Source organism: Schistocerca americana, chromosome 5 (genome assembly GCF_021461395.2).
Source record: "Schistocerca americana isolate TAMUIC-IGC-003095 chromosome 5, iqSchAmer2.1, whole genome shotgun sequence".
In the NCBI taxonomy this organism is placed as follows: domain Eukaryota; kingdom Metazoa; phylum Arthropoda; class Insecta; order Orthoptera; family Acrididae; genus Schistocerca; species Schistocerca americana.
Window position 1 is genome coordinate 258,030,809 of NC_060123.1, and position 26,844 is coordinate 258,057,652.

Genomic DNA, 26,844 nt, shown 5'->3' on the forward strand with positions numbered 1-26,844 from the left:
TATCTTTAGATGTAATTGAATCATACATAAGTAACAGGAGACCGTTTGTATCAATTAAAAATAGATGCTCCTTGCTGAAGCAAGTTCGGACTGGAGTGCCTCAGGGCTCAGTTCTAGGTCCTTTTCTATTCATCACTGCATTTAATGGCTTACCTTACCATGTACGAGCAAATTCAATTGCGCGTTATGCAGATGACAACACTGTTCAATACACACCATTGTAATACCATGTGCATTCCCCTCATGTGTTTAAGTTAAGTATTAGGCATATTTATGCGATCGGGAATGCTCAGCAGCAGCTAGGCTACATGTACCTTTAACAATTAAGCATCAGCAAGGAGCATTAGTGATTAAATCATAGGACGCAATGTTGCACAACCTTAGTAGGGACAAGATACGACTATTTGGGAGTAGCATCTTACAACCTGAGACAGTGTTCCGAAACAAACTTCCGTCACAATGCCCGAAAATGTGATGTCAGGTCAGCCTAGCAACAGTGATCTGAACGCCCATTGGCTGATTAGTCGCGAGCAGCCACTCAAAACGCAGGGTCGAGTAACCGGGGTGGCTCTAAAAGAACAGTCATGAGTACATATTTCAGCTGTTAAACAAGATATAAAGTGAAGTTATTAGTTATCAGAACGCCACGTGTCGTGGGCAGTGTCTATCATTATGTAAAGTCAGAAAACGGTGTTAAGGTTGTAACGGGTCGAATATAACAGCATAGCTCAGAGCCGCCATATTGCAAATTCTGATTCTGTGACATTTGTGACAAAGCAATTACTGTATTAAAACAATTGTAGTACAAACGTTGTTGACAATTAACAACTGGCATCCCTAAACACTCCACTTCAGCAGGATCACCACCTACATGGAACCTGGTGACTGTGCACTACTACTGTGCTACGAGGGACTCATCGAAGCAGCAAGACACCAGGTTAGTGATGCCGCCCAGAGAAGTACTCCCTTGACACTACAATGCCACTGAGGGTGTTGTACATGGCATCTCCAGTGGGGATGTAGCTGAAGAGTATCCTGGCGGAGTAAAAGTGTCTGCATACAGCAGTCATTGTAACAGAATGCGCACTAAGATTTAGTGCACGCGATAATACGAAGGTGATGAACAGTGACTTAAATAGTGAATAAAGGACTTGAACAGTGAGGTAGGAAAAAAGGATTAACTGGACAATGACTTGAACAGTGACTTTGGACAGTGTAAGCAGTAATTAGACAGTGAGCATTTACTTAGTGTTATGAGAACAGTGCAGCGGAGGACGTGAGATGTAAAAATCGGTGCAGTGCATAACGTTTATATGTAACCTGCTCGGCGCAGCGGAGAGGCGCGCAAAAAGTGGTGGCTTATGATGCAGCAGAAAGCGAGCGCAGCAAGAGCTGGTTGAAACCAGTTTCGGAAGTCTGTCAAGGCCATACACACGAAGACAGCCGACACGGGGAACCAGTGGGTGCCTACCCAAACTCGAGCGAAGAAAGGGGCAGCGTCTGGAGCAGCGAGAAGACCGAACTTCGATGAGGACATATGGTGCGACCCAAGGCTGAGGGGTAGGATATATGCTTCTGGCTAATATTAAGCCAGCAGTGCAGACGCCAGCTGACAGCAGCTGGGGCAGCGCCATCAGCAGAACAGTGCACCACAACGGCAGCATTCTTGCTGAGAACATAAGGCAAAGGTAGAGGTGGTCAAACACAGTGGAGCTGACATAATATTAAGCATCCTTGGTTAACCTAGAATTAAAAGAGAGGTAAGAGTTATTGACACCATGGCAGATAAGAAAATAATTCACTTGCATCACAGAGATGTGATTTATTCTCCAGAGAGAAGTGAAATTAATAACAGTGACACTACCGAGGAGAATGAGGCAAATCACGAGACTGTAGAATTAAAAGATCAGAATAGAGACATTTATGCAAATGAGACAAATATGGCTGATGATGGTCAGGAAGTGGGTCGACATTTTCCCGGATTTCCCAGCTGCTCCGAGGTGTATACATCCTCTTAATCACTAGAGTCTCCACTGGTTGTGGTATAAACAGCCATGGTGGACTGAAGATTGTGATAAGACAGTTGATCATATAAATGGCCCATAAAACAGGGTACACAGTCAAGCACAAGATGGGCATTCTATTAGTAAAAGGGTGAATGGCCTTTAAGACCATGATGCACAAATTTTTTTACACTAAAAGGTTTCTGTACTCAAACAAATGTTATATATAATTGCAAACTGCGTAGAAAAGCTAATCCAACAGTAATAGAGCTTTTTTAAACCTCATTAAGGAACAAGTGTGGCAGGATGTTTACAGTGCCAATAACACAGATGACAAATATAATGCTTTCCTTAACACATTTTTCATGCCCTTTGAAAGTTGCTTTCCATTTAGAACATTCTAAACATGGTACTAGCAGTAAAAGGCAGCCTTGGTAGCTGACTAGTGGGGTAAGGATATTATGTACAACATTATTGGAATTATATTAAAATGTTAGAAGTAGTCACAATCAAGCTACAAATAGCCCATTGCTAACAGTACCGTAAACGTTTAAAAATGTTATTAGGAAGTCAAAGAGTATATGGTATGCAAACATAATAGCTAATTCACAGGATACAATTAAAACCAAATGGTCAGTTGCAATTAAAGGGTGTGGTCAGCAGCACAAGGTCAACTATATAAAGTCAGTCAGTAGCAAAAATATTTCTGTTACTGGTAAGTCAGATATACGTACTGTAGTTAACAATCACTTTCTGAACATTGCAGGTGAATTAAATAAAAGCTTAGTTTCTACAGTGAAATGCCTTTGCAAGACTGATGTCCAAAATACTCCTCTGAGTATTTCTGACAAGGTGGGGATTGAGTCAATAATTAAATCACTGAAGACTAAGGACTCATTGATATGATGGAGTACCTAGCAGAATATTAAAGTACTGCGCTGCACATGCTAGCCCCGTACTTAGCCAGTTTTCTAATTTTTCCTTTAAGGATGGTCAGTTTCCTGAATGATTAAAGCACTCACTCAGTAGTAAAGCTGCTTTATAAAAAGGGAGAAAGGGATACTGTAGAGAATTTTAGACCTATTTCTACACCATCAATATTCGCTAAATTTCTTGAAAAGACTGTGTATAAGGATAATTGATCATTTTATTTCACATAATTTGCTATCAAATGTACAGTTCAGTTTTAAAAGGGGTTTAACAACTGAAAATACTATATTCTCTTTTCTCTGTGAGGTGCTGGATGGATTAAACAAAAGGTTTCGAATGTTAGCCATCTTTTTTTTTTATTTAACTAATGCGTTTGATTCTGTTGACAAGATACTGCTTCAGAAGTTGGACCATCATGGAATACGGGGAGTACCAGTAGCTCACAACTGATTCATGTCTTACTTTAACAACAGACAGCAAAAGGTCATTATTCACAGTGTTTAGAATGGCTATTATGTGGTGTGTGAGGGGCACGGTCAAGTAGGGGGCGCCCCAAGGGTCAGTGCTCAGGCCAGTCCTGTTTCTTATTTATACAGTCGATATGCCCTCTAGTATTACAGGTAATTCTAAAATATTTCTGTTTGCTGATGACACTAGCTTGGTAGTAAAGGATGTTGTGTGCAACATTAGCTCTGTTTCAAATAGTGCAGTTCATGACCAAAATTCATGCTTGCAGAAAATAAACTAATGCTAAATCACAGTAAGACTCAGTTGTTACAGTTTCTAACACACAATTCAACAAACACGACATTTTAATTTCACAGAATGGGCATATAATTAGTGAAATTGAACAGTTCAAATTTCTAGGTGTTCAGATAGATAGTAAACTGTCATGGAAAGCACATGTTCAGGATCTCGTTCAAAGACTTAATGCTGCCATTTTTACTATTCGAATGGTATCTGAAGTGAGTGATAGTTTGACATGAAAAGTAGTCTACTTTGCTGATTTTCATTCGTGTATGATGTATCGTATAATATTTCGGGGTGACTATTCCCATTCTCAAAGGATATTTTTGGCTCAAACAGGCGGTTTGGGCAATAAGTGGTGTAGTTTGTGAACCTCTTGTCGACTCCTGTTCACAAGTCTGGGTATTTTGACAATGGCCTGTCTCATATATATATATATATATATATATATATATATATATATATATATATATATATATATATATATATATATATAAATAATGGAAGGAAACATTCCACGTGGGAAAAATTATATATAAAAACAAAGATGAGGTGACTTACCGAACAAAAGCGCTGGCAGGTCGATAGACACACAAACAAACACAAACATACACACAAAATTCAAGCTTTCGCAACAAACTGTTGCCTCATCAGGAAAGAGGGAAGGAGAGGGGAAGACGAAAGGAAGTGGGTTTTAAAGGAGAGGGTAAGGAGTCATTCCAATCCCGGGAGCGGAAAGACTTACCTTAGGGGGAAAAAAGGACAGGTATACACTTGCACACACGCACATATCCATCCACACATACAGACACAAGCAGACATATTTAAATGTCTGCTTATGTCTGTATGTGTGGATGGATATGTGCGTGTGTGCAAGTGTATACCTGTCCTTTTTTCCCCCTAAGGTAAGTCTTTCCGCTCCCGGGATTGGAATGACTCCTTACCCTCTCCTTTAAAACCCACTTCCTTTCGTCTTCCCCTCTCCTTCCCTCTTTCCTGATGAGGCAACAGTTTGTTGCGAAAGCTTGAATTTTGTGTGTATGTTTGTGTTTGTTTGTGTATCTATCGACCTGCCAGCGCTTTTGTTCGGTAAGTCACCTCATCTTTGTTTTTTATATATACATACACACACACTTACAGTCATTTCTTGTTAACAATATCAGGTTATTCCCAAGAATAAGCAGCTTTCACTCAGTTAATACTCAGCAGAAATCAAACCTGTATTTGGATCGGACTTCCTTAACTCTTGTGCAGGAAGATGTGCAGTATACTGCTGCATCCATTTTCAAGCTACCACAAGAATTCAAAAACCTTAGCAGTAGTTCACGCACTTTCAAACTGAAACTGAAGAGTTTCCTCACGTGTCACTCCTCCCATTAACTTATGTTTTGTCTATTTTGGTTTCATAAACATTTTATATAAACTCACTGTACGAAGACATGTAGAAGTAGACAACAAAAACCCTTCATAAAGCCTAAAGAGCCACAGTCATTGACGAGATCATAAGCACCAAGTCAGAATTCACAAGGAACAGTAGGAGGAACTTTTACAGTACCTCCCAGCAGCATACGAGTATAAATGGCTATCCTGGTCTTAACTTCAAGAGGGCTGATGGGAATCTGGCAGCAGTGAACAATGAAGAGAACTGTTACATCCTAGCCCAGAATTTTGGAACACTGCTTAAAAGTGAAGAACGCAGAGCAAGATGTCCAAGAACATTTCCAGAGCAAATAAACAACAATTCTATTACTCTTACTCCTGACGAACTGCCGAAAGATTTCGTGAAACTGAAAAACAAGAAAGACACTGGGGAAAACTCAACCACAGCGGAAATGTTGATAAGTGGAGAGGAAATCGCCATTAATTCCAAGTTAAGTGCTGTGGCCTTCTCCACCAGACATCGCGGCACCTAGAGTATCAGCAATCAAACTGACAGCCTGCAGCAGCGGGTTGCCCGCCTTCGCAGGCACACCAAAGCACTATACAACTGACAGGCAATATTGATGAACGGCCACAGCAACAACCACAACAACAACACCACAGCAAAGACACCTGCGCCACCAGGGGCCACTACCGGCCCACATAAACATAAGGAAGAGGTCGCCGCAGATCTCTGAACTATTTTCACACGTCAACCACGTGACGGAAAATAGTTCCGAGGTACTCATCCACCGAATCACTATAAAGGCCACACATCGGCAGTTCATTGGCCGACAGCAGACTTGGATAGCTGCCGCCCCGGCAGCCCAGCTTGGAACTTCTCACTGATCTCTGGATTACGCTTGGTATATCTGAGAAGTCTCTGGCGGAGACTAGTAGGACATTATTTCAGTTGTTTTCTATCTTATTCTTGTGTGTAGTTGTGATTCGAAGACGGATCACTGTTGTGTTGGTGTTACATTTGGAGGATTTGTTTTGGTTAATTGAACAGTCCAATAAATTGTTTTGGACTTTGATCATTAATTTCTTCTGCTAACGCAGACATATTATTAAGAGATTGAAAAATCTGAGAAACTGGAATAATGTATGGTGAATGGAAAGCTGGAGTGATTCATCCTCTGTAAAAATAAAAAGGACGATAGAACTAATTTCAAGAATCATCACTGCATCTCTATCATACCTCAAAGTTGCAAGGTACTCTCTGAAGCATTGCAGGCCAGTCTGATTGAGAAAGTAGACCATCAAAATTGCAAATATCGAGGCAGATTCTGCAAAGGAAGGTTATGTGTCAAGCAGATTTGGAGCCTGAAAAAGAGTACTGGAAAATTATTCTCTAAGGATCTGGTAGTTGTCTTCATCAACTTAAGAAAGCTTATGATAGGGTCAACTGGTCAGTATTGTTTGACATTGTGAAAGAATTTGGGGTGTGCTCTAAAACAGAGAGTATTATCAAGCAAACTTCAATGTAAACAAATGCAAATGTAAAAGTCATGGGAGAAAGTTTTTAACTGAAACTGGAGTCCAACACGGTGATATACTGTCCCCAGTTCTCTTCTGCTGTGTGTTGAGGAGGAGGTCATTTGAGAATGGGAAAAGAAATTAGCCAAAAATGGTTACTGAAAAAAGTTCTTTGCTTTGACCTAGATATATGGTTAAGAAACAGACAGCTACAGAGCAGATAAACACACTGAAGGAATAGGCAGGAAAACCTGGCCTCCAAATTTCTTTTGAGGAAACAAAGTACGTAATCAACATCCAAACAGCACCACATAATCTGAAAAAGTACAGTAAAATAGAAGAAGTGTACAGTTCCAGATACCTTGGTGAAACAGTGCAGATGAAAATAGCAGAAAAGAAGCCAATAACAGAAGGCCACTACTTTTTGTGCAACACATGTACCACAAGGAAAAGCTAACCTCAAGGCACTACAACAGAGTGATCAAACTGAATACCTGTACACAAGTGAAAAGATTGAGCACAAGATCCTTCGCAAAATTATAGGTCCTATGATAACAGACTGAGAATATAAACTTCAAGGAAGAGAAGAGTTATACAGATGTAATGAATGAATGATGGAGTCAATGAGGAAACGATGATTGTTCAGAGTGTTCCAAGCTCACTCAAAAATTTTGTATAGTTGTTCAGTTGCCAACTTCTTTGAAAACATGACCTGCATCTTTAGTGATCAGCATCAGAAGATCACAATATGTGAGACACAAATATTACAATCTTGTGGTACATGTGCAGTTTGATGTTATCATTCCTTTCGTCCATGTAACTTCTACATCTTAACTGTACTGCCATGGCATCACTGTCAAATTCGTTAGGGCTCAAGTGATCATCAAGAAGTTTACATCAAAGAGATACCAAACTGACAGCTGGAGTTCTAGGAATACCTAGAACAGACTGGTGATGATTATTCACAACCCCTGATGATGATACAGAAAACTTAAGTCATAACTAGCTGCTAACAGAAGAGAGATCTTTTGGCAGATGTGATGGCAAGTGGGAGCTGGTGATCACATGATAATGTGTTACAGCACATTGTAAATATCAAACTAAATTTATGCCATTTCTTTTCAGATGCAAACCAGAAATCATACTAAAATTATGTCAATTCTGTTCTAATGCACACTGGTATGCATATGAAATAGACAAAAACATGTTTTTAGCACACACTGTGATAAATAAAAACCAGTGTCAAATGCTAAAATGATGGTCAGCCACACTACAAATCAACTCTGACAAGGGACACAGCTGTTCATTTACAACTGCACAGACTGTGATCTGGTATCATACCTGCCGGCACTGAGGCTGCTACATTGCTCACAGCACCAGGTCAGTATTATTCTTTGAGCACTGCATGTAAAATACTCTGCAAGTGTAGAGTAGGAGGGATTTTAGAGGAGCAGTTGACATAATCGCACCATGGCCAAGTGATCAAGTGCACTGACTGAAAACCTGTAGGCTCGGATTCAATTCCTGCTGCTACTGACCTTTTTTTTCCTTCATTTTATCTTATTCCTCACAATGTTAAACTATCCTCATAAAATTTAACCCTCTGACTGCTACAAAAGTGCTTTCTACGATCTATGCTGAGAGCGGCTGCATTGTCACTGTATTACTCGCCTAATGCTGCTACCTGTGCTGAGAGAGTGTTCCAGCCACTATGAAATACTTATCCAATTTTAAGGAAGCCATTAGGCAATTTATTTATTTAATTTTTTTTTTTTTTCAGTCTGTAATCTGCACTTGATAAAGGACTGAATTTCCTTTTCATTATGGATCATAGTTACAGTGCTGCATCAAATAAAGTAAAGCATTGCATACAGTGATTTTAGCCCCTGCAATGCTGTGTATGAAATTTAAATATTATATTGAAATTTTATTTAAAATTGAGAGCAGAATGATATCTCATTTTGTTCTAAGTTACTGGTTTTTATATTGGGTGGATGGTTGTGTGCTACATGCCTATTTCAGTCCTTGCACACTGCAAACTGCAATCATAAGAATCATCACATTTCATAAATGGTTCGAGATGTCAAAACAAGGTTTCCTGAAAATGATAGCACATAAAAAAAAAAAAAAAAAAAAAAAAAAAAAAAAAAAAAAAAAAAAAAAAAAAAAAAAAAAACACGTTATATATAAGTACTTGAAACTGTTTTTATTCACCAACATAGGGAAGTAACTCACCCACACCTGTCAATCAGTTGGATGGGATGTCTAAACATGTCAATAGTGTTTAGTTTTCAGAAGACTTACACATAGAGTATGGCAGACTTTCAAGCAGCGGTCCACATGTGAGTCTCATAGTCCAGTGGTCAAGTGCATCAACTGCCTATTTGTTGGCTCAGGTTCGATTCCCGCTGCTACCACTGGCTTTTTTCCCCCCTCAATCACTTTACTTTTTCTCACAAAAATTATAGAATTTAAATATATTTCAACAATCCAGTTTATGTAAGTAAAATTAACATATTCAATTTAGTTGTGATTACTACCCTTTTAAGTCAAATAACTATGGGCCACCACACTGTAAAACACTGAAAAAAGTCTGCATGAGCCACCACTGACAGTATCACTGAATTGGCAAATATAGTTTTGAAGAATGAAAGACAGAATGACAGACGGGGTGGGGACAGACAGACAGACAGACAGACACTGACCTATTTTGTTTCAGATGGTACGAGGGTGTAAAGTACAGTTGAATAAGATTTTTTTTTAAATAAATCATAATGTCACTGGAAAGTATGCTCAGCTGTAAGACATGAACATCAGTTATTATTTGATTTGAAACCAAAATACATAACCTCAAGTATTCAACAGTGATTGCCATTATTCCAACAGTTTGGATCACCCATCACCTTCCTCCCTACACTGTGTAAGTTGTTTCTCTGTAATTTAACAATTCTAAAAATAGGCTCACACAAAGTATGTTTTAAGTGTAGCCATCGATCTCCTGATTTCCTTCAAACTGAATTATTAATATACCAATGCAGCTCTATACCCATTACCCCGACAACCAATGCACCAAAGAAGTCTTAACTGGTGCCACATAAGCACCATACTGGAAACCATCCTCTGGTGCATGGCTTTTGAAACAAATCATGCAAAACCAAAGCTCCAGATTCATACTCTGATGGGCCAATTGTGACCAACTGACCACTGTGTCACCCTCCATAAATGGCATCATATGGAGGGGCTTAAAGAGTCAGCACACCACTCTCCTGACCCTTATTGGCTTTCTAGACCTCAGAGTTTCTACTTATCACTGAAGTAGTTTCTCAACTGGCATCACCAGGTTGAGTGAAGCCCACTCTAGTCCTCCCACCAATGAAAAGTCCCTGGCCGTATCAAGAATCGAACTCCAGACACGCAGACCAGTGTGCTATGGCAGTGAACTGCTCTTGAAGAAGATACTTCCAAATCATTTACCCATTAGATAGTAACAGACTTTAGCCCAGATCATAAATAAGTTTCTCTGCCAACAGTCATATTGTTTTGATAAACACATTCTCAAACAGTGCCTCAGAGACACTGTTATCCCTTCAGTGTCTTGGAGACTAATAGTTGTGTCAAAAAACGGACCAGCTCCATTAATTGACCCGATACCTGCACTTTCCAGTTTATAAACACTTTTCAGTATTCAATGACACAAATAATGCTGACCTAGATTGCCACAAGTATATGCATGCACCCCCCACCCCCTTCCCAGTTCAGTGCAGGCTGGAAGAGCAGTTCAGAAATGGATAGGTTTTGCAATACAGGCATAAATATAATTACTACTCTCATGTCATAATATGTGACACCAACCACAACAAATCACTTATGCATGCACTTTAAACTTTATTGCTGTTACACTATAGAAGTGACATAGAACATCCAAAGGAGAGCACCCAAACACCATTCATGTGATCCATCACCACGGAAGATAAGTGCTGTTCAGTACTAAACCAGGCACTATGTAAATAAGATTTTAAAAGCAAGCTAATAGGGATGAATGATTTGTACCAGGCTGTTCCAACACTAAACCATAGGGTGTGGGCACGCTCACGCAACCCTCAACTCATCCTCGGGCAGGCACAGCTACTGCCAGCTGGTGACTCAATTGCACACATTCTGCAGATGCATGATGCACTTGGCCACCTCTGCCCACAAGTGCTTGGCCAGTGTAGAAGGACTGCGTAGGCACAGGGTGACTGCCTGACTGCTTGCACATCAGCTGTTTGTCCACCTCTTCCTATGCGTGCACTGCCATCCACCGACAGGTACGTGAGCTGGAACAGCCTGGTTTTTATCATCACAACACAGAATTCAGTTGATGAACATGCTGTGAATTACAGTGGGTCTCGTGGACCTAGACAATCACAATTGAGCTACAGCTATTACTATCCTATCAAGTCCCCTAAAGAAGGCTATTCTATGATGTACCACTGATACCTTTAAGGCACACATGTTCTTACGTCTGGTCTAGTGTAAATACAGTTCTCCCTTCAGTTCCATAGCTTCAAATTTATTTCCTGCCTATTCTGTGTCTTTCACTCATACTGTTCCAATAAAATCTTTCTGGGTTGATTAACAATGTCTTTTCTTCAGTCACATGTTTCTTTCTCTCAAGCTCCCTTGAACTCATTAGGAATTTACATGTTTATTTCACATAAAATTTCAGCATGATAACATTTTCACCCAAGTAGAAAACATAAAGCTGTCCTCAACACAAAGAGGGTTTGAACACTTAAGTCTTTACTTGGCATGGTGCCACTAGACGCAATATTCCCATGCCTTCCTCTGACCTTTGAACTTACTTATCCAACCAGTTATACGAGGTCTAACAAATTAACATTCATTCTGAATCACAGAGCAAATTAGCATTTTCAAAATTTTAAGACAAACTGAGGACTGAACCCCATAACTTTGAATTTTTTGACGGACACTTACCCTCATTCCCATAGCCTTTACAAATAAACCCAATCTATTTATATGTTCCAACTCACGATCTTTCTACATGTGTCAACTCAGGTTTTCACCAGATCGTAGTATATATTAACAGTTCTTAAATTTTAATTTTGTTTGTATACCATCACTTCCCAATGCTTGGTTGCCCTATGACTTATTTCTTCCATTTGATAAGTACTGTGAACATCAGTTTTGACAGTTTAACCTTCTATATGGCGAGACCCGAAACTAAATATGGTGTCTTGCATAAGGTGGAACTCACCTATCTACAGATATTTCTTAGCAATGGAAAATAAGAAGCTCTACAACATCCAAAAAATCATCACCTCTTGACTATTTACTTAGTAGTCATTAACGTTACATTTGATCATTTCTATTAATGCTAAAAACCTCATTTACAAGCAGTTTCACTCTATATTTTCCATTTGTAGCTGTTCTTTCAGTCTTTCAGTTTTTTCCTAATTTTGAGTTTTGATTATCGGAGATACATTAAGCAAGCACTGTAACTTATTCCAATAATAAAGAGCAGTTGTATAATCTGGAAAAAATGAAAAATATCTATTTTTGTTATTAGAAATGCATAATGTATGTTAGAATTGCAGCATAAACACAATCTGACAGTTCTATAATGTTAAGCACGAGAAAGATATTGAAACAATGCTTCATCATTAATTATATCTAATTGATTTTCATCAGCGAAATTTCAGTGCATAGTTTTTTCATTTTAATCTCACCTGAGGAACCTGAGTACTTTTGCCACAGCCTGTTTCACCCACAAGCACTAATGTCTGGAAATTTTCCAACAGGTACAATATATGGCTTCTATTGCTGAAGATTGGCAACTGCTGACGCTGCTGTTCCAATGAAAATGAGACATACGGATTGTACACAAATGTCGTGGCATTATTTGGATCAATTTCAGACTTGTCCTCTTCCCACCAATTTTCAGCTGAAATCACAAAAAAACAAAGTATTGTGTCACATCAGAATCCACTAGCTTTTCCCCAGAACATAATGCTGAGCTATTATTGTTGTGAACATACTGTTTTGCAATATGAAATGATAGTTAAAGACTTACAATATGAAAATATGTATGTAGTACCAGTGTCTAATGGCAACCAATGAATATCAGCTCTGACACAGACACTAATTGTACCTACTAACTTTTATATATCACAGTCTACAGCTGAAAACTGTGCCATGTTTTAATTTCATAGACATGAATGTCAGGTACAGTATGTTTCCGGACTGGGAAACGTTCGCTAAATGAAAGATTCCTACAGAAATTTACTGCGAGATAAAATCAATCATGAAGTATTTAGTAATGGGCTGAAAGAAGAACAGGAATGAAACGGTTAAGTATGGAATACATTACCTTTATTAGATTAACATTTCTGATAGAGTGTACCATTTCTGTGTGCACTAATTAAGGTTCAGTTCATAAGTTCTGAGTGTGTTATTTGAAGAAATTAGTTCTATAAAGTAACATTGTTATCCTATCTAGTCAAGCAAATTAAAGTTTTATTTTCTGATTTGTATTTTTTAAAATACTGTGTAGCCTATTATTCAAATTAGGTATATTTGTGTTTCAACCTATATACACAATACAAAGTTCTATCACTTTCCAAATTCCACTGGGGCCTGGAGCTTTGTTCAATTTTAATGATTTCAGCTGTTTCTCAACACCACTGACACTAATATTTATTTCATTAATCTTTTCAGTGGTAAAAGAACAGGCAAGATGGTGTCAGTAGGTCAGTGCAGTGCTGCATCAGTCTCAGTAAAAAAGCAATTTTATAATACCTCGTCACGTAAAAAATGTAAAAAATATGGATTGCAACTTCCAGTTACATGAGAGGCATGTGAACATAAACCTGAAGTTCGCAAATGACGATATTTGTTGGACCCGTGGTTATTGTATGCATGACGAACTTGAAGTTCTTCTCCACACAAAAAACAAAATTATCAAGGTATTTAACAGTGATTTTGAAATCCTCGAGAAAGAAATAGCATTCCTGAAACAAGGAAACAAAAAACTAAGTGAAAAAAGTTTGAGGTCTAGTGGAAACAGTGGTGGAAAATACCCACAAAAAACAGTCGTATTGATATTGTTGAACGTGATATGCAAACAAAAAAGTGTTGAAACTTCCTGGCAGATTAAAACTGTGTGCCGGACCGAGACTCGAACTCGGGACCTATGCCTTTCGCGAGCAAGTGCTCTACCAACTGAGCTACCCAAGCATGACTCACGCCCCGTCCTCACAGCTTTACTTCTGACAGTACCTCGTCTCCTACCTTCCAAACTTTACAGAAGCTCTCCTGCAAACCTTTCTTTCAGGAGTGCTAGTTCTGCAAGGTTCGCAGGAGAGCTTCTGTAAAGTTTGGAAGGTAGGAGACGAGGTACTGTCAGAAGTAAAGCTGTGAGGATGGGGCGTGAGTCGTGCTTGGGTAGCTCAGTTGGTAGAGCACTTGCCCACGAAAGGCAAAGGTCCCAAGTTCAAGTCTCGGTCCGGCACACAGTTTTAATCTGCCAGGAAGTTTCATATCAGCGCACACTCCGCTGTAGAGTGAAAAATTTCATTCCAGAAAAAAGTGTTGTTTATGGCGAAACAAATGTAATATCAAACTCAGAATATGTCAAAACCACAAATAAATTGACGTGGACTACAGTGAAGTCCAAAAACAGAACACGAAACCGTGATGGAAGTGGAAAAAGCAAAGCACTAGAAACTGTGTGAAAGTTGCATCGAATAAGTTTTTAGCACTAGACTCAGCCAGCAAACAGTGTAAGCTAAAGTAAATACAATGAATCCCCCGATAAATACCAAAACAAAAAAATCTAATGCCTCGAAGCACAAAAGTTATTACTGTATGTGGACAGCCACAGAAAAAGCCTTTCAGCTCCCCTTCATGAAGCTTTGCACAATGAATATTCTGTATTCGCAAAAGTTGAACCCGGAGCTACTTTAAGTGCTGTAGACGAGAATATATCAGAAACAAACAATCTGAAAAAAGTTGACCATGTTGTAATCATTGGCAGTGTCAACGATGTTTACAAAATCAAGAGCAAGTCAGTGCCCCCAGTTTACAGGAAGTTATTGCCAAAACTATACAACACAAATGTTACCCTAATAAACCTTCCAGTGTGACATGATCTCCTGCAGTGGTCACATGTTAATACAGAAATTGAGCACTATAATTTAGAAGTGCAGAAACTATGTAAAAAAACTAAATCATGTGCAATCAATAGACATAAGCAAACAAATGTGAAGAACATACCATGCACGGACTTCACTTAAACAGAAATAGAAAGCTCAAGTTAGTGCACCAGATAACAGAACTTTGTGAGGAGCTGCATAAAACCACAGACCCGATCATCTTGGATTATAATCAACAATTTTTTTTAGGCTCAATTTCAAGCAACATGATTTTACTGAACTAAACCCCTTGGATTGGAAAGAACCCTGCTAACATGGCAAAGAAACTTACTTGGAAATGAGTAAATTGTCATTACAGGGCATTGTTAAAGACTTGAGTAATAATTCAACTGATTCAGAAGACCATGTCACAAAGTGTTGTAAAATATCAGTGCCCTTTAGGATAATGCCTTTAAATGTGCAGTATCTTAGGCAGAAACTCAATTTGCTGCCAGTATTTGTGGATGAGAATTCACCACAACTGTTAGTAATTACAGAACATGGACTAAAAGACAATGAAATTGAGTATCACAAATTATATGATTATGTGTTAGCACATAGTTAATGTAGGCAACAATACAAAGGGGATGGGGTGGCAATATTTGTAAATGAAAATCTTCCATTTAAGAAAATCTCATTTGTTGAACAACACTGCAAAGAAGAAAAAATTGAAATGGCTGGTGTTGTGGTCTGCATAAACACTCATTCAAGCAGTTTAGCTAAACAAAGTTATTTGAATGTACCGCCCACCAAATACAGATGTGTTGTGCTATCTTGATAGACATAACAGGGCAATTAGACAAACAGGCCCCACTAACCTTAGCATAGTTGGAGAATGAAATATTGATGCAAACTCCTGTGGTATAACCTATTCGAAAATAACAGGTATATTAAACTCATATAATCTCACAAATATAGCGAACTCTGATGCTAGAGTAACTAAGTCAAGCTCCAGTAAGACAGATTATGTAATGGTCAACAAAAATGTATAAGACAGTGTTAACTTTCAAAGTGTTGATTTTCATTACTCAGATCACTATTGTCAGGTGTTAGCTGTACCAACAGCAACTAAGATAAATGAGAAGAAGTAGATCCTGAATAGCACCAACATCAGCACCTTCAGAACTAAGTTAGCAGAGGAGAAATGGGACACTATTTACCAAACTAAACGGTCAGAAAACAAATGGAAAAAATTTTTATAGGACAGTGCTGAAGCATTTCAACTGCTGCTGCCCTCTCAACGAAATAACCAGGGTATAACCAACTCTCATCTTTAAAGTAATCTAGGCTGAAACTTATAACTAGGCTGATTAAGTTAAGGCGGAAATATGTATAAGGAAACAAAGCTACATATAGTTAAGGAAAAGTACAATGGAAAAAAACTTAAAACAGACCTTTTACACTTAAGGAAACAGATAAACAGTGATGCAATAGAGCGTTCAGCCAACATGGGCAAGTAAGAAAACCTTGAGACTAATCAATAAACATAGTAAAGCCACCAGCAAGGGACAGAGTGAACCAGTTAGCATTAGACACGAGGACCATCTAGTGAAAGATCCAAATGAAGTATGTAATTTATTCAGTAAGCATTTTATCTCTCCTTTTGACCAACAAGCCCCTATTCTAGATCTACAAGCTGCCACACCAAATGATGTCACGGATGGTACAGAGCTCGAATTTATGGAGGTGAATGAAAAGGAAATATATAACACAATGCAAAAGCTAAAGAACAAGTATTCATCTGGATAGGATGGTATCTTAAGTGTGGTGTTAAAGAAATGTGCCAATGAAATAACTAAACCCCTTACCTATCTTATCAACATTAGTATTAATGAAAACATATACCCAAATGCCTTAAAAGCAAGTGTTTACAGCCAATCCATAAGAAGGGAAGTAAAGAAGTAGTCTCAAATTATAGACTGATATCACTAACCCCTACCTTCAGTAAAATATTTGAAACAGTTATCCTATCACAACTCACAACATTCTCAAGAAACAAAATGCTTCCTGAATCGCAGCATGGATTTAGGAAAGACCTCAGCATGATCACTGCTGTTACCAGTTTCTTCCATAAAGTATATAGCAATATAGAATGGGGTATGCACACAGCCAGAATATTCCTTGACCTGAGCTAAGCTTTTGACTCAGTAAACCATGAGCTTCTCTCAAAAAAAAGTGGGCATATAATATCAGTGATTCATCAATGAAACTTCTATCCACCTATCCGGTGAATTTGAAACTGAGTACCAACCTTACACATCAAACTGACAATAAGATCTTAACCTGTAAATCCACAAGCAAAACAGTGACACACGGAGTTCCTCAAGGCTCAATTCTTGGACCTTTTCTCTTTTTAGCATGTATTAATGACATTGTACAGCCCACAAACTCGCACATTGTAAATTATGCTGATGACACCTCAGTTTTATTTCATGGTAAAGAATTGTGAAATTCTCAGCGAGTAATGGAATACTAAAATTAAGTTCATATTTTCATGCACAAGGATTAAAGGTCAAAGTAAATAAATCGCAGATGCAAATATTTACAACTGGCAGCTCACACCACTCATGCATAAATGAGGTATGCGGCATAGTGGCAGAGGAAGCAAACAAGTGTAAATTTCTAGGGGCCCATCTGAACTCGAACCTCCAGTGGATTAGCCACATGTATGTAAAAAAGTCAGCAATGGGCTATATCTTCTTAGCCAACTGTCCATAATGTTGCCCACCCACACACTTAAAACTGTATTAAGAGACAATATGTCCCCATCTTAGCTACTGTACAGAAATATGGGGTTGTGCTGCAGACATTCACCTTAACAGAGTACTACTGCTACAAAACAGAGGGTTAAGGATTATAATGGATTAGGCTATAAAGACTCTTGCCGTGATGTTTTCAGACAACACAAGTACTTCACCTTATACTCTTTGACTCTTAATAAATTACTTTTTTTTTGTCTCTCAGAAAACTGAAGTAACTAAATGTAGTTATATATATTTTGTTAAGAGTATCTGAGAATATTCTGCTGCGGTAGTCACTGAAGGCACCACGCATTGCTTTCTTGACAGCCAATCACATTTCATTCAGCATCTCTATTTCTGTAGCCCTATGCTTTCATTTACAAGTATTATGCAGTAATATCTGTTTCCTTAGAAGTTTCTTTACAGTGACTTTACACCATGGAGCCTCCCTCCCATTATGATCTGTTCTACTGGGTACATGTCTACCCATTGCATGGTCAGCTATTCTTTTAAACTTGAGCCTCAGTTCCTCTACATGCTCCTGATCTGTGCTGAAAATTTCAAGTTTCTCACTGAAATATGACACTACTGATATTTTATCTAGGTTACTGAACATATGTATCTTTCTGCTTATTTCAGTTGTCCTTTGCACTTTTGTGATCACTGCTGCCAGAAATGCATCTTGATCACTGATACCAGTTCCAACGCAGACATCCTCAAAGTGGTTACGTCTATTTGTTGCCATTAGATCCAATATATTTCCATCATGAGTTTGGTTGGTTGGTTTGGGGAAGGAGACCAGACAGCGAGGTCATCGGTCTCATCGGATTAGGGAAGGACGGGGAAGGTAGTCGGCCGTGCCCTTCGAAAGGAACCATCCCGGCATTTGCCTGGAGCGATTTAGGGAAATCACGGAAAACCTAAATCAGGATGGCCGGACACGGGATTGAACCGTCGTCCTCCCGAATGCGAGTCCAGTGTCTAACCACTGCACCACCTCGCTCGGTCATGAGTTTGGTTCCTAACCATCTGTTCTAGGTAGTTTTCAGAGAAGGAATTTAGTAAAGTTTCACAGGATGTCTTATCACACCCACCACTAACAAAACTGTAGTATTCCCAATTAATTGTTGGATGATTGGAGTATCCACCGACGATTACAATATGATTGAGGAGCTTAGGTACAAGTTAACTGCAGTTCTCTCTAAAGTTTTTGGTTACATCAGAAGATGAGTCTGGTAGGTGATACAAGGATCCAATTATCATTTTATGCCCACCCCTGACATTGAGTCTTGCCTGAACAATCTCAGTAGCAGATTCAATTTCTATCTCAGTGGATTTGGGTTTCTTGTCTACTACAGCAAATATACCACCTCCATTTCACATTTGCCTATCCTTTCAATATACACTTAAATTTTCCCCAAAAAATCTCACTGCTATCAATTTCAAGTTTCAACGTGCTTTCTGGACAAAGTCTTATGTGAGCTCCACTGTTTTTCACAAGTGCTTCAAACTATGGCATTTTGCTGAATGCTTCAGCAGTTTACCACTAGGATTTTAATATTCTCACTTGTGGGAGGAATTTCTTTTGATCTTACACTGATACTTCTGGGTTTCCTACAGCTACCTGTATTGGATGGATGGTTGGTTGGTTGGTTGATTGGGGTTGAAGGGACCAAACAGCAAGGTCATCAGTCCCTTGTTTCATATGTGGTCCATTCAGATAGTTTGACATCTCAGCAAAGTCAGAACAATAAAAGGTAAAAGGCTTAAAAATGTAAGAGTGCAGTCGTGTCGTCAATGGTCAGAACAAAATGAGGGGCGTGGAAGACAGGACAAAGAAGGACGCCGAAAATCATGGCAAAGAGACGCAAGGCGGAGCCCAACTGGTAAACCCGCCCGAGGGCGGGAATCAGGTGGGCGACGTCCATGGTCTGGGAACAGGATAGAATAGGAAGGATGAGTGGGAGAGGAATGGACAGCGATTGAATGAGACACCAGAAGCTGGGACCGCCAAACAGAAAGGGGGGGGGGGGGATCCCAGCTTCAACCAGGAGACTATCAACAGGGCTAGTAGAGAAGGTACCGGTGGCATAACTGATATCACGATAGTGGACTGGATCCAGCATGTGAAGTGTGGAAGGAGCAGTTGAACCATAAACTTGATAACCATAGTCCAAGCGAGACAGAACTAAAGCATGATAAAGGCGGAGAAGGATGGAGCGGTCCGCACCCCAAGAGGTGTGGGCAAGGAAGCGAAGAACATTGAGTTTGCGGAAACATCCTACCTTCAGAAGTCTGATATGAGGTAGCCAAGTCAGCTTGTTGTCGAAAAGAAGACCCAGGAAACGAAACTGTGGGACCATAGGCAATCGTTGTGCAGCGAGATAGAGCTCTGGATCAGGGTGCATTGTAGTACGGCGACAGAAGTGGACCACCCGCAATTTTAGAGGAGAGAATTGAAACCCGTGGGAGAGGGTCCATGCAGAGGCACGTCGTATAGCTCCCTGAAGCTGCCACTATACAGAGGTCATCGAAGAGGAACTAACCCAAATGCAGAAATCATCCACATACAGAGCAGTGGGACCAAAGGACCGACAGAGGCCACAAGTCCATCGATAGCAATGAGGAAAAGAAGTAGACTCAGTACAGAACCCTGTGGGATGCCAGTCTCCTGTGTTCAAGGAGAACTAAAAACAGTACCAACCCGAACCCTGAACAACCGATGGAACAGGAACTGGTGGATAAAAATCTGGAGTGGGCCCCAAAGACACCACTGATGAAGTGTAAGTAAGATGTGACGGTGCCAAGCCATGTCATAGGCTTTGCGAAGGTCAAAAAATACTGCAACCAAATGATGGCGCTGGAAAAAAGCCTGCCGAACTGCGGATTCCAAGTGAAGTAAATGATCGGAGACCGTCCCTCTCAGAAGTCACACTGGTAAGGGGACAATAGATCCCGAGATTCGAGGACCCAATTGAGCCGACGGGCTACCATCCGTTCAAGTAACTTGCAAACAACATTTGTCGGACTAATTGGCCAATAGCTTTCAACAAATAGGGGGTTCTTACCACGCTTAAGGACAGGAACCACGATGCTATCCCTCGAAGGGAAGTCACCTTGGAGCCACATATGGTTAAACACCCAGAGAAGATGTTGCCGTTGTGGAGCACTGAGATGTTGAAGCAGTTTGTTACAAATGAAGTCTGGGCCAGAGGCCGTATCATGAGAAGAAGAAAGTGCAGAAAGAAATTCCCATTCAGTAAAAGGTTCATTGTAAGATTCTGACCGACAAGGGGTAAAACATAAGGGAGAAGCTTCGGCCCACTGTTCCTGGTGAAGGAAAGTAGCAGGATAGGAGGCTGATGCTGATGCCGTTGCAAAAAAGCCATCTGGGAAGTGAAGGCCTGGGAGGATGGACTGCCGATGGCAACCTTTGAGCGAAGCATAGCCCATACCCGTGACATAGGGACAGTAAAACCGGGGGAAGAAACAAAGTGTTCCCAACATATCCGTTTGCTCTGTTTGATTAAATAACAGGGTTTAGCCCGAAGGAGTTTAAAGGTAATAAAGTTGGCAACAGATGGGTGCCTCTTAAGGTGTTGCAAAGCTCGATGGCAATCACGGATAGCAATGGCAATGGCCGTACTCCACCACGGGACTTGCCGGTGGCGAAAGGGTCTAGATGAGTGCAGTCCAGCAAGGCTAGCAGCGCGAACAATCACGTCAGACACGTCATGTAAGACGTCATCAATACAACCTGACAAAGAGGGAGAAAACATGACCCGTGCAGTGTATAGAGGCCAATCGGCGTGTTGGAAAGACCAACGAGGTAACCTGTCCATTGGGTTGGTTGGTTGGTTGTTTGAGGTTAAAGGGACCAAACAGCAAGGTCATCAGTCCCTTGTTTCAAATGGACTCCATTCTGCTAACGGGACATCTCAGTATAGTCAGAAAAATAAAACGGATAAAGGGGAAACGTAAAAGGGCAGTCACGTTGTCATTAGTAAAAACAAGTGAGGGAAGTTGGCAAGAGAACGAACCCAACACTATGCTGAAGCAGCATAGGCAAGACCACCTGTGACTTAAAAGGGACAACTGCTATAATGCAGAAAGTACGTATGGGAATAGGAAAACTAACCAAGCCTTAAAAAGAAGGGGTAAAAACAGAGTAAAAGGGAAAGAAAAGAGGATTCCGGTCAGGGAGGTGAATCGGGAATCTCTGAACACTGCCTACAGTGGGAGACACCCAAACACTCACCGCCCTGCCCCAACACCAGAGGGAGATTAAAAACTTTAAAACTGAGAATAAAAACCACTCTCCCGGAGGAAACCTAGAACCAGAGAGACCATCCGGGAATCGTCAGCCAACATCAAAGGTAAAGTGTGGGGGAGTCTGTACTTAGCACGCAGAGCCAAAAGAAGGGGGCATTCAACCAAAATGTGGGCCACTGACTGGAAGGCTCCACAACCACATAGCGGGGGTGGCTCATCACGCAAAAGGAAACCATGGGTCAGCCTGGTATGGCCAATGCGGAGACGACACAGTGTGGTCGAGTCCTTGCGGGAGAGGCTAAAGGAAGAACGCCATGGACCTGGATTCACCTTAATGGCACGAAGTTTATTAGACAGTGGAGTAGCCTCCCAAGAATTGGCCCATGACTGTGCAAAGTGGGATTTGATGTGAAGCCGTAAATCCGCTGCAGGAGGGGTTACAGAAAACTGGGGGTAAGTAACTGCTCCCCCAGCCAAACGATCAGCGAGCTCATTACCCGGGATACCCACATGGCCCGGGACCCATAGGAAGTCAATGGAACAAGCAGCACGGTGAAGATCAGCGAGATGGTCATGGATGGCAGAGACCAAGGGATGGCGCGAAAAACACCGGTCAATAGCAAGAAGGCCACTCATCGAGTCCGTACATAACAAAACGCGGTTGTGTTTGGATTGTTTAATAAAGGTAAGGGCCCGGGAAATTGCCATCAATTCCGCAGTAAACACCCCACATGAGGGTGGCAGTAGATGATTTTCCGTTCCAACAAAGGACGTGAAGGCATACCCAACATGATCAGCAGATTTAGAGCCATCAGTGTAAAAAACAACAGCATCCCGAAACTCCCATAAAATTTGGCGGAAAAAGGAACGGAACACCACCGGGGGGATGGAATCTTTCGGACCGCGGCGGAGATCCATCCGAATTCGAGGCCGAGGAACTAACCAAGGAAGACAGGACAAAGAAGGAAGCCGAAAATCACGGTTAAGAGACACAAGGCGCAGCCCAACCGGTAAACCCGCCCGAGGGCGGGAGTCAGGCGGGCGACGTCCATGGTCTGGGAATAGGATAGAATAGGAAGGATGAGCGGGAGAAGAACGGATAGTAAGGGCATAAGACACCAGAAGCTGGGACCGCCGAACAGAAAGGGGGGGGGGGATCCCAGCTTCAACCAGGAGACTATCAACAGGGCTAGTAGGGAAGGCACTGGTGGCCAAACGGACACCACGATGGTGGACTGGATCCAGCACGTGCAGCGTGGAAGGAGCAGCTGAACCATAAACTTGACAACCATAGTCCAAACATGACAGAACTAGAGCACGATAAAGACGGAGGAGGAGGGAACGGTCCGCACCCCAGGAGGAGTGGGCAAGGAAGCGAAGGACATTGAGTTTACGGAAACAACCTACCTTCAGGAGTCTGATATGGGGCAGCCAAGTGAGCTTGTTGTCGAAAAGAAGACCTAGGAAACGAAACTGTGGAACCACAGGCAATCTTTGTGCAGCGAGATAGAGCTCTGGATCAGGGTGGACCGTAGTACGGCGACAGAAGTGGACCACCTGCGATTTTAAAGGAGAGAACTGAAACCCGTGTGAGAGGGTCCATGCAGAGGCACGCCGTATAGCCACCTGGAGCTGCCGTTCTGCAGATGGCATCGAGGAGGAACTAACCCAAATGCAGAAATCATCCACATACAGGGCAGGGGCGACCAAGGGACCGACAAAGGCCACAAGTCCATCGATAGCAATGAGGAAAAGAAGGACACTCAAGACAGAACCCTGTGGGATGCCCGTCTCCTGGGTCCGTGGAGAACTAAAAGCAGTACCAACTCGAACTCTGAATGACCGATGGATCAGGAACTGGCGGATAAAAATCGGGAGTGGGCCCCGAAGACCCCACTGATGAAGGGTTAGTAAGATGTGATGGCGCCAGGCCGTGTCATAGGCCTTGCGAAGGTCAAAAAACACTGCAACCAAATGGCGGCGCTGGGAAAAAGCCTGCCGAACTGCGGATTCCAAGCGAAGGAAATGATCGATTGGAGATCGTCCCTCTCGAAAGCCACACTGGTAAGGGGACAATAGATCCCGAGATTCGAGGACCCAAGTGAGCCGACGGGCTACCAGCCGTTCAAGTAACTTACAACCAACATTGGTCAAACTAATTGGCCGATAGCTGTCAACAGATAGGGGGTTCTGACCAGGCTTAAGGACAGGAACCACAATGCTATCCCTCCACTGAGAAGGGAAGTCACCCTGGAGCCAGATACGGTTAAACACCCGAAGAAGATGGTGCCGTTGTGGAGCACTGAGATGTTGAAGCAGCTGGTTATGAATGGAATCTGGGCCAGGGGCCGTATCATGAGAAGAAGATAGAGCAGAAAGAAATTCCCATTCAGTGAAAGGTTCGTTGTAAGATTCTGACTCACAAGTGGTGAAACATAAGGTGACAGCTTCAGCCCGCTGTTTTTGATGAAGGAAAGCAGCTGGATAGGAGGCCGACGCTGATGCCACTGCAAAATGGGTCGCAAGATGTTCTGCGAGAACTAATGGGTCCGTACAAATGCCATCTGGGAGGTGAAGGCCTGGGAGGGTGGACTGCCGATGGCAACCTTGGAGAGAGCGAAGTGTAGCCCATACCCGTGACAGAGGGACAGTGGAACCAAGGGAAGAAACGAATCGTTCCCAACATATCCGCTTGCTCTGTTTGATTAAATAACGGGCTTTAGCGCGAAGGCGCTTAAAGGTAGAAAGGCTGGCTACAGATGGGTGCCTCTTAAAGTGTTGCAAAGCTCGACGGCGATCACGGATGGCAATAGCAATGGCCGTACTCCACCACGGGACTTGCCGACGACGAAATTGTCCAGATGAGCGCAGGACAGCAAGGTTAGCAGCGCGAACAATCGCGTCAGACACGTCACGTAGGACGTCATCAATACAACCCGACAAAGAGGGAGAAAACTCGACCTGTGCAGTATATAGAGGCCAATCGGCGCGGTGGAAAGACCAACGAGGTAACCTGTCCATCGGGGAGCGGGAAGGGAGCGTGATAATCAACGGGAAATGGTCACTATCACAAAGGTCGTCGTGTGGCGACCAGTGTAATGAAGGGAGGAGAGAGGGAGAAGAAAGAGAAAGATCAATGGCAGAAAAGGTACCATGACCAGCACTGAAATGAGTAGGGGAGCCATCATTAAGAAGGCACAGGTCGTGGTCTGCAATAAATTGGTCTATAAGAAGACCTCGTCTAGATGGAAAGGCACTGCCCCACAAAGGATGATGAGCATTAAAATCCCCAAGGAGGAGGAAGTTGCTGAAGAAGGGTGGTTAAGGCAGCAGGTGTAAGAGTCCTGTCAGGAGGGAGATAAAGATTGCATACTGTGACTGCAGAGTCTAAGTGGACCCTAACAGCAACCGCTTCCAATGTAGTTTGGAGAGGAATCCACGTGCTAGCAATGTCTGTACGGACCAACGTACAAACGCCACCAGAAGCCCGCAAGGGTCCGACCCGATTTCGACAGAAAACACGGAACCCACGGAGGGTCGGTGAGTGAGCATCAGTAAAATGAGATTCCTGGAGAACCGCACAAGCTGCTGAGTAGGACGAAAGAAGGGATTTCAATTCCGGAAGGTGACGATAGTAGCCATTACAATTCCATTGGAAAACCACAGAACGATGGTTTAAATGAGGGCTGAACACGCTAAATCCAGTCATACCGCCGGGTCCCCACCCGTCACCGACAAGGAGGGGGCGACATCCATAAACGACAGGTCAGAATCCGGTTGTGAAGCCGGGGAAGGGACCTCCGGTGACACCAGAGGCTCTTTGTCCCGGGACTTATGTTTCTTCTTCTTTTCAGGCTGAGATCGAGGAGGGCTGTGTGGCATAATGGAGCCAGCTGCAGCAAGATCAGGAACAGAAAGAGACCGGGCGACCTGGGGGCCGATAGACCGCGGCTCTCGCGGTCGCCACGCTGCAGCAGACCTTTGACCTGGAAGGTGCCGGGAAGGGGCGTCCCGGGAGAGGCGCCCTTGACCGGCAGACGCCGAAGGAGTGGGACACTTCTCCGGCTGGGGAGGGGGAGCGGCGCCCAGAGGAGAAGGTGTGGGAGCCGCAGGGGAGGGGGGAAGGAGAGGGGTCCGGGATGGGGGTAAGGAAGGGGGAGGAAGGGATGAAGATGTAACCAAGGCGTAACTAGATGTCATGGACACAGGGTGCAATCGTGCATATTTCTTACGGGCCTCTGTGTAGCTTAAACGATCAAGAGACTTATACTCCTGTATCTTTTTTTCTTTCTTATAGACTGGGCAATCTGCTGAACGTGGAGAATGACTACCATGACAATTTACACATACAGGAGGGGGAACACAGGGACTCCCCTCATGGAGTGGACGTCCACAGTCACCACAGAGAGGGTCCTGGGTACAGCGAGAAGACATGTGGCCAAAACGCAAGCACTTAAAACACCGCATAGGAGGTGGGATGTACGGCTTCACATCACAGCGATAGACCATAATCTTAACTTTCTCAGGAAGGGCATCCCCTTCAAAGGCCAGGATAAAGGCACCAGTATCAATACGATTATCTTTAGGACCCTTCTGAACACGCCGAACAAAGTGAACACCCCGCCGTCCGAGATTGTCCCGAAGTTCCTCATCAGTTTGAAGGATGAGGTCTCTGTGAAAAATCACACCTTGTACCATATTTAGAGACTGGTGAGGGGTAATGGACACGGGAATTGTGCCAAGATGGGTACAGGCACGAAGGGCCGCAGATTGGGCAGCCGAAGCAGTTTTTATCAGTAACGAACCCGACCGCATCTTGCTCAGGGAGTCCACTTCGCCGAACTTGTCTTCAATGTGTTCCACAAAGAATAAAGGTTTGACACTGGTGAAAGTATCTCCATCAGTCCTGGTGCAAACTAGATAACGGGGGAAAGGTTTTGCCCCTAGACGACGGGCCTGACCCTCCTCCCAGGGGGTAGCCACGGAAGGGAAGGCCGAAAGGGCAAGAGAAGCAGCACTTGAGGAATCAGTACCACGCAGAGAGACGGCCGCAGAAGAGCG

General features: G+C 42.3%; 2 protein-coding genes across 2 annotated transcripts in view; both read right to left on the minus strand.

Annotated features, from left to right (window-relative positions):
* The window catches only part of LOC124615379 (ceramide phosphoethanolamine synthase), a 46,113-nt gene extending 34,418 nt beyond the window's left edge, over positions 1-11,695 (minus strand). Inside the window, exon 1 of the mRNA XM_047143204.1 lies at positions 10,629-11,695. The gene's annotated coding sequence lies outside the window, so the exon portion shown is untranslated. The remainder of the gene's footprint in view (positions 1-10,628) is intronic.
* LOC124615377 (probable ATP-dependent RNA helicase DHX35) overlaps positions 1-26,844 on the minus strand; it is a 223,802-nt gene that overhangs the window by 170,019 nt on the left and 26,939 nt on the right. Inside the window, exon 4 of the mRNA XM_047143203.1 lies at positions 12,308-12,522. Coding sequence (XP_046999159.1) covers positions 12,308-12,522 — 215 coding nt within the window. The remainder of the gene's footprint in view (positions 1-12,307; positions 12,523-26,844) is intronic.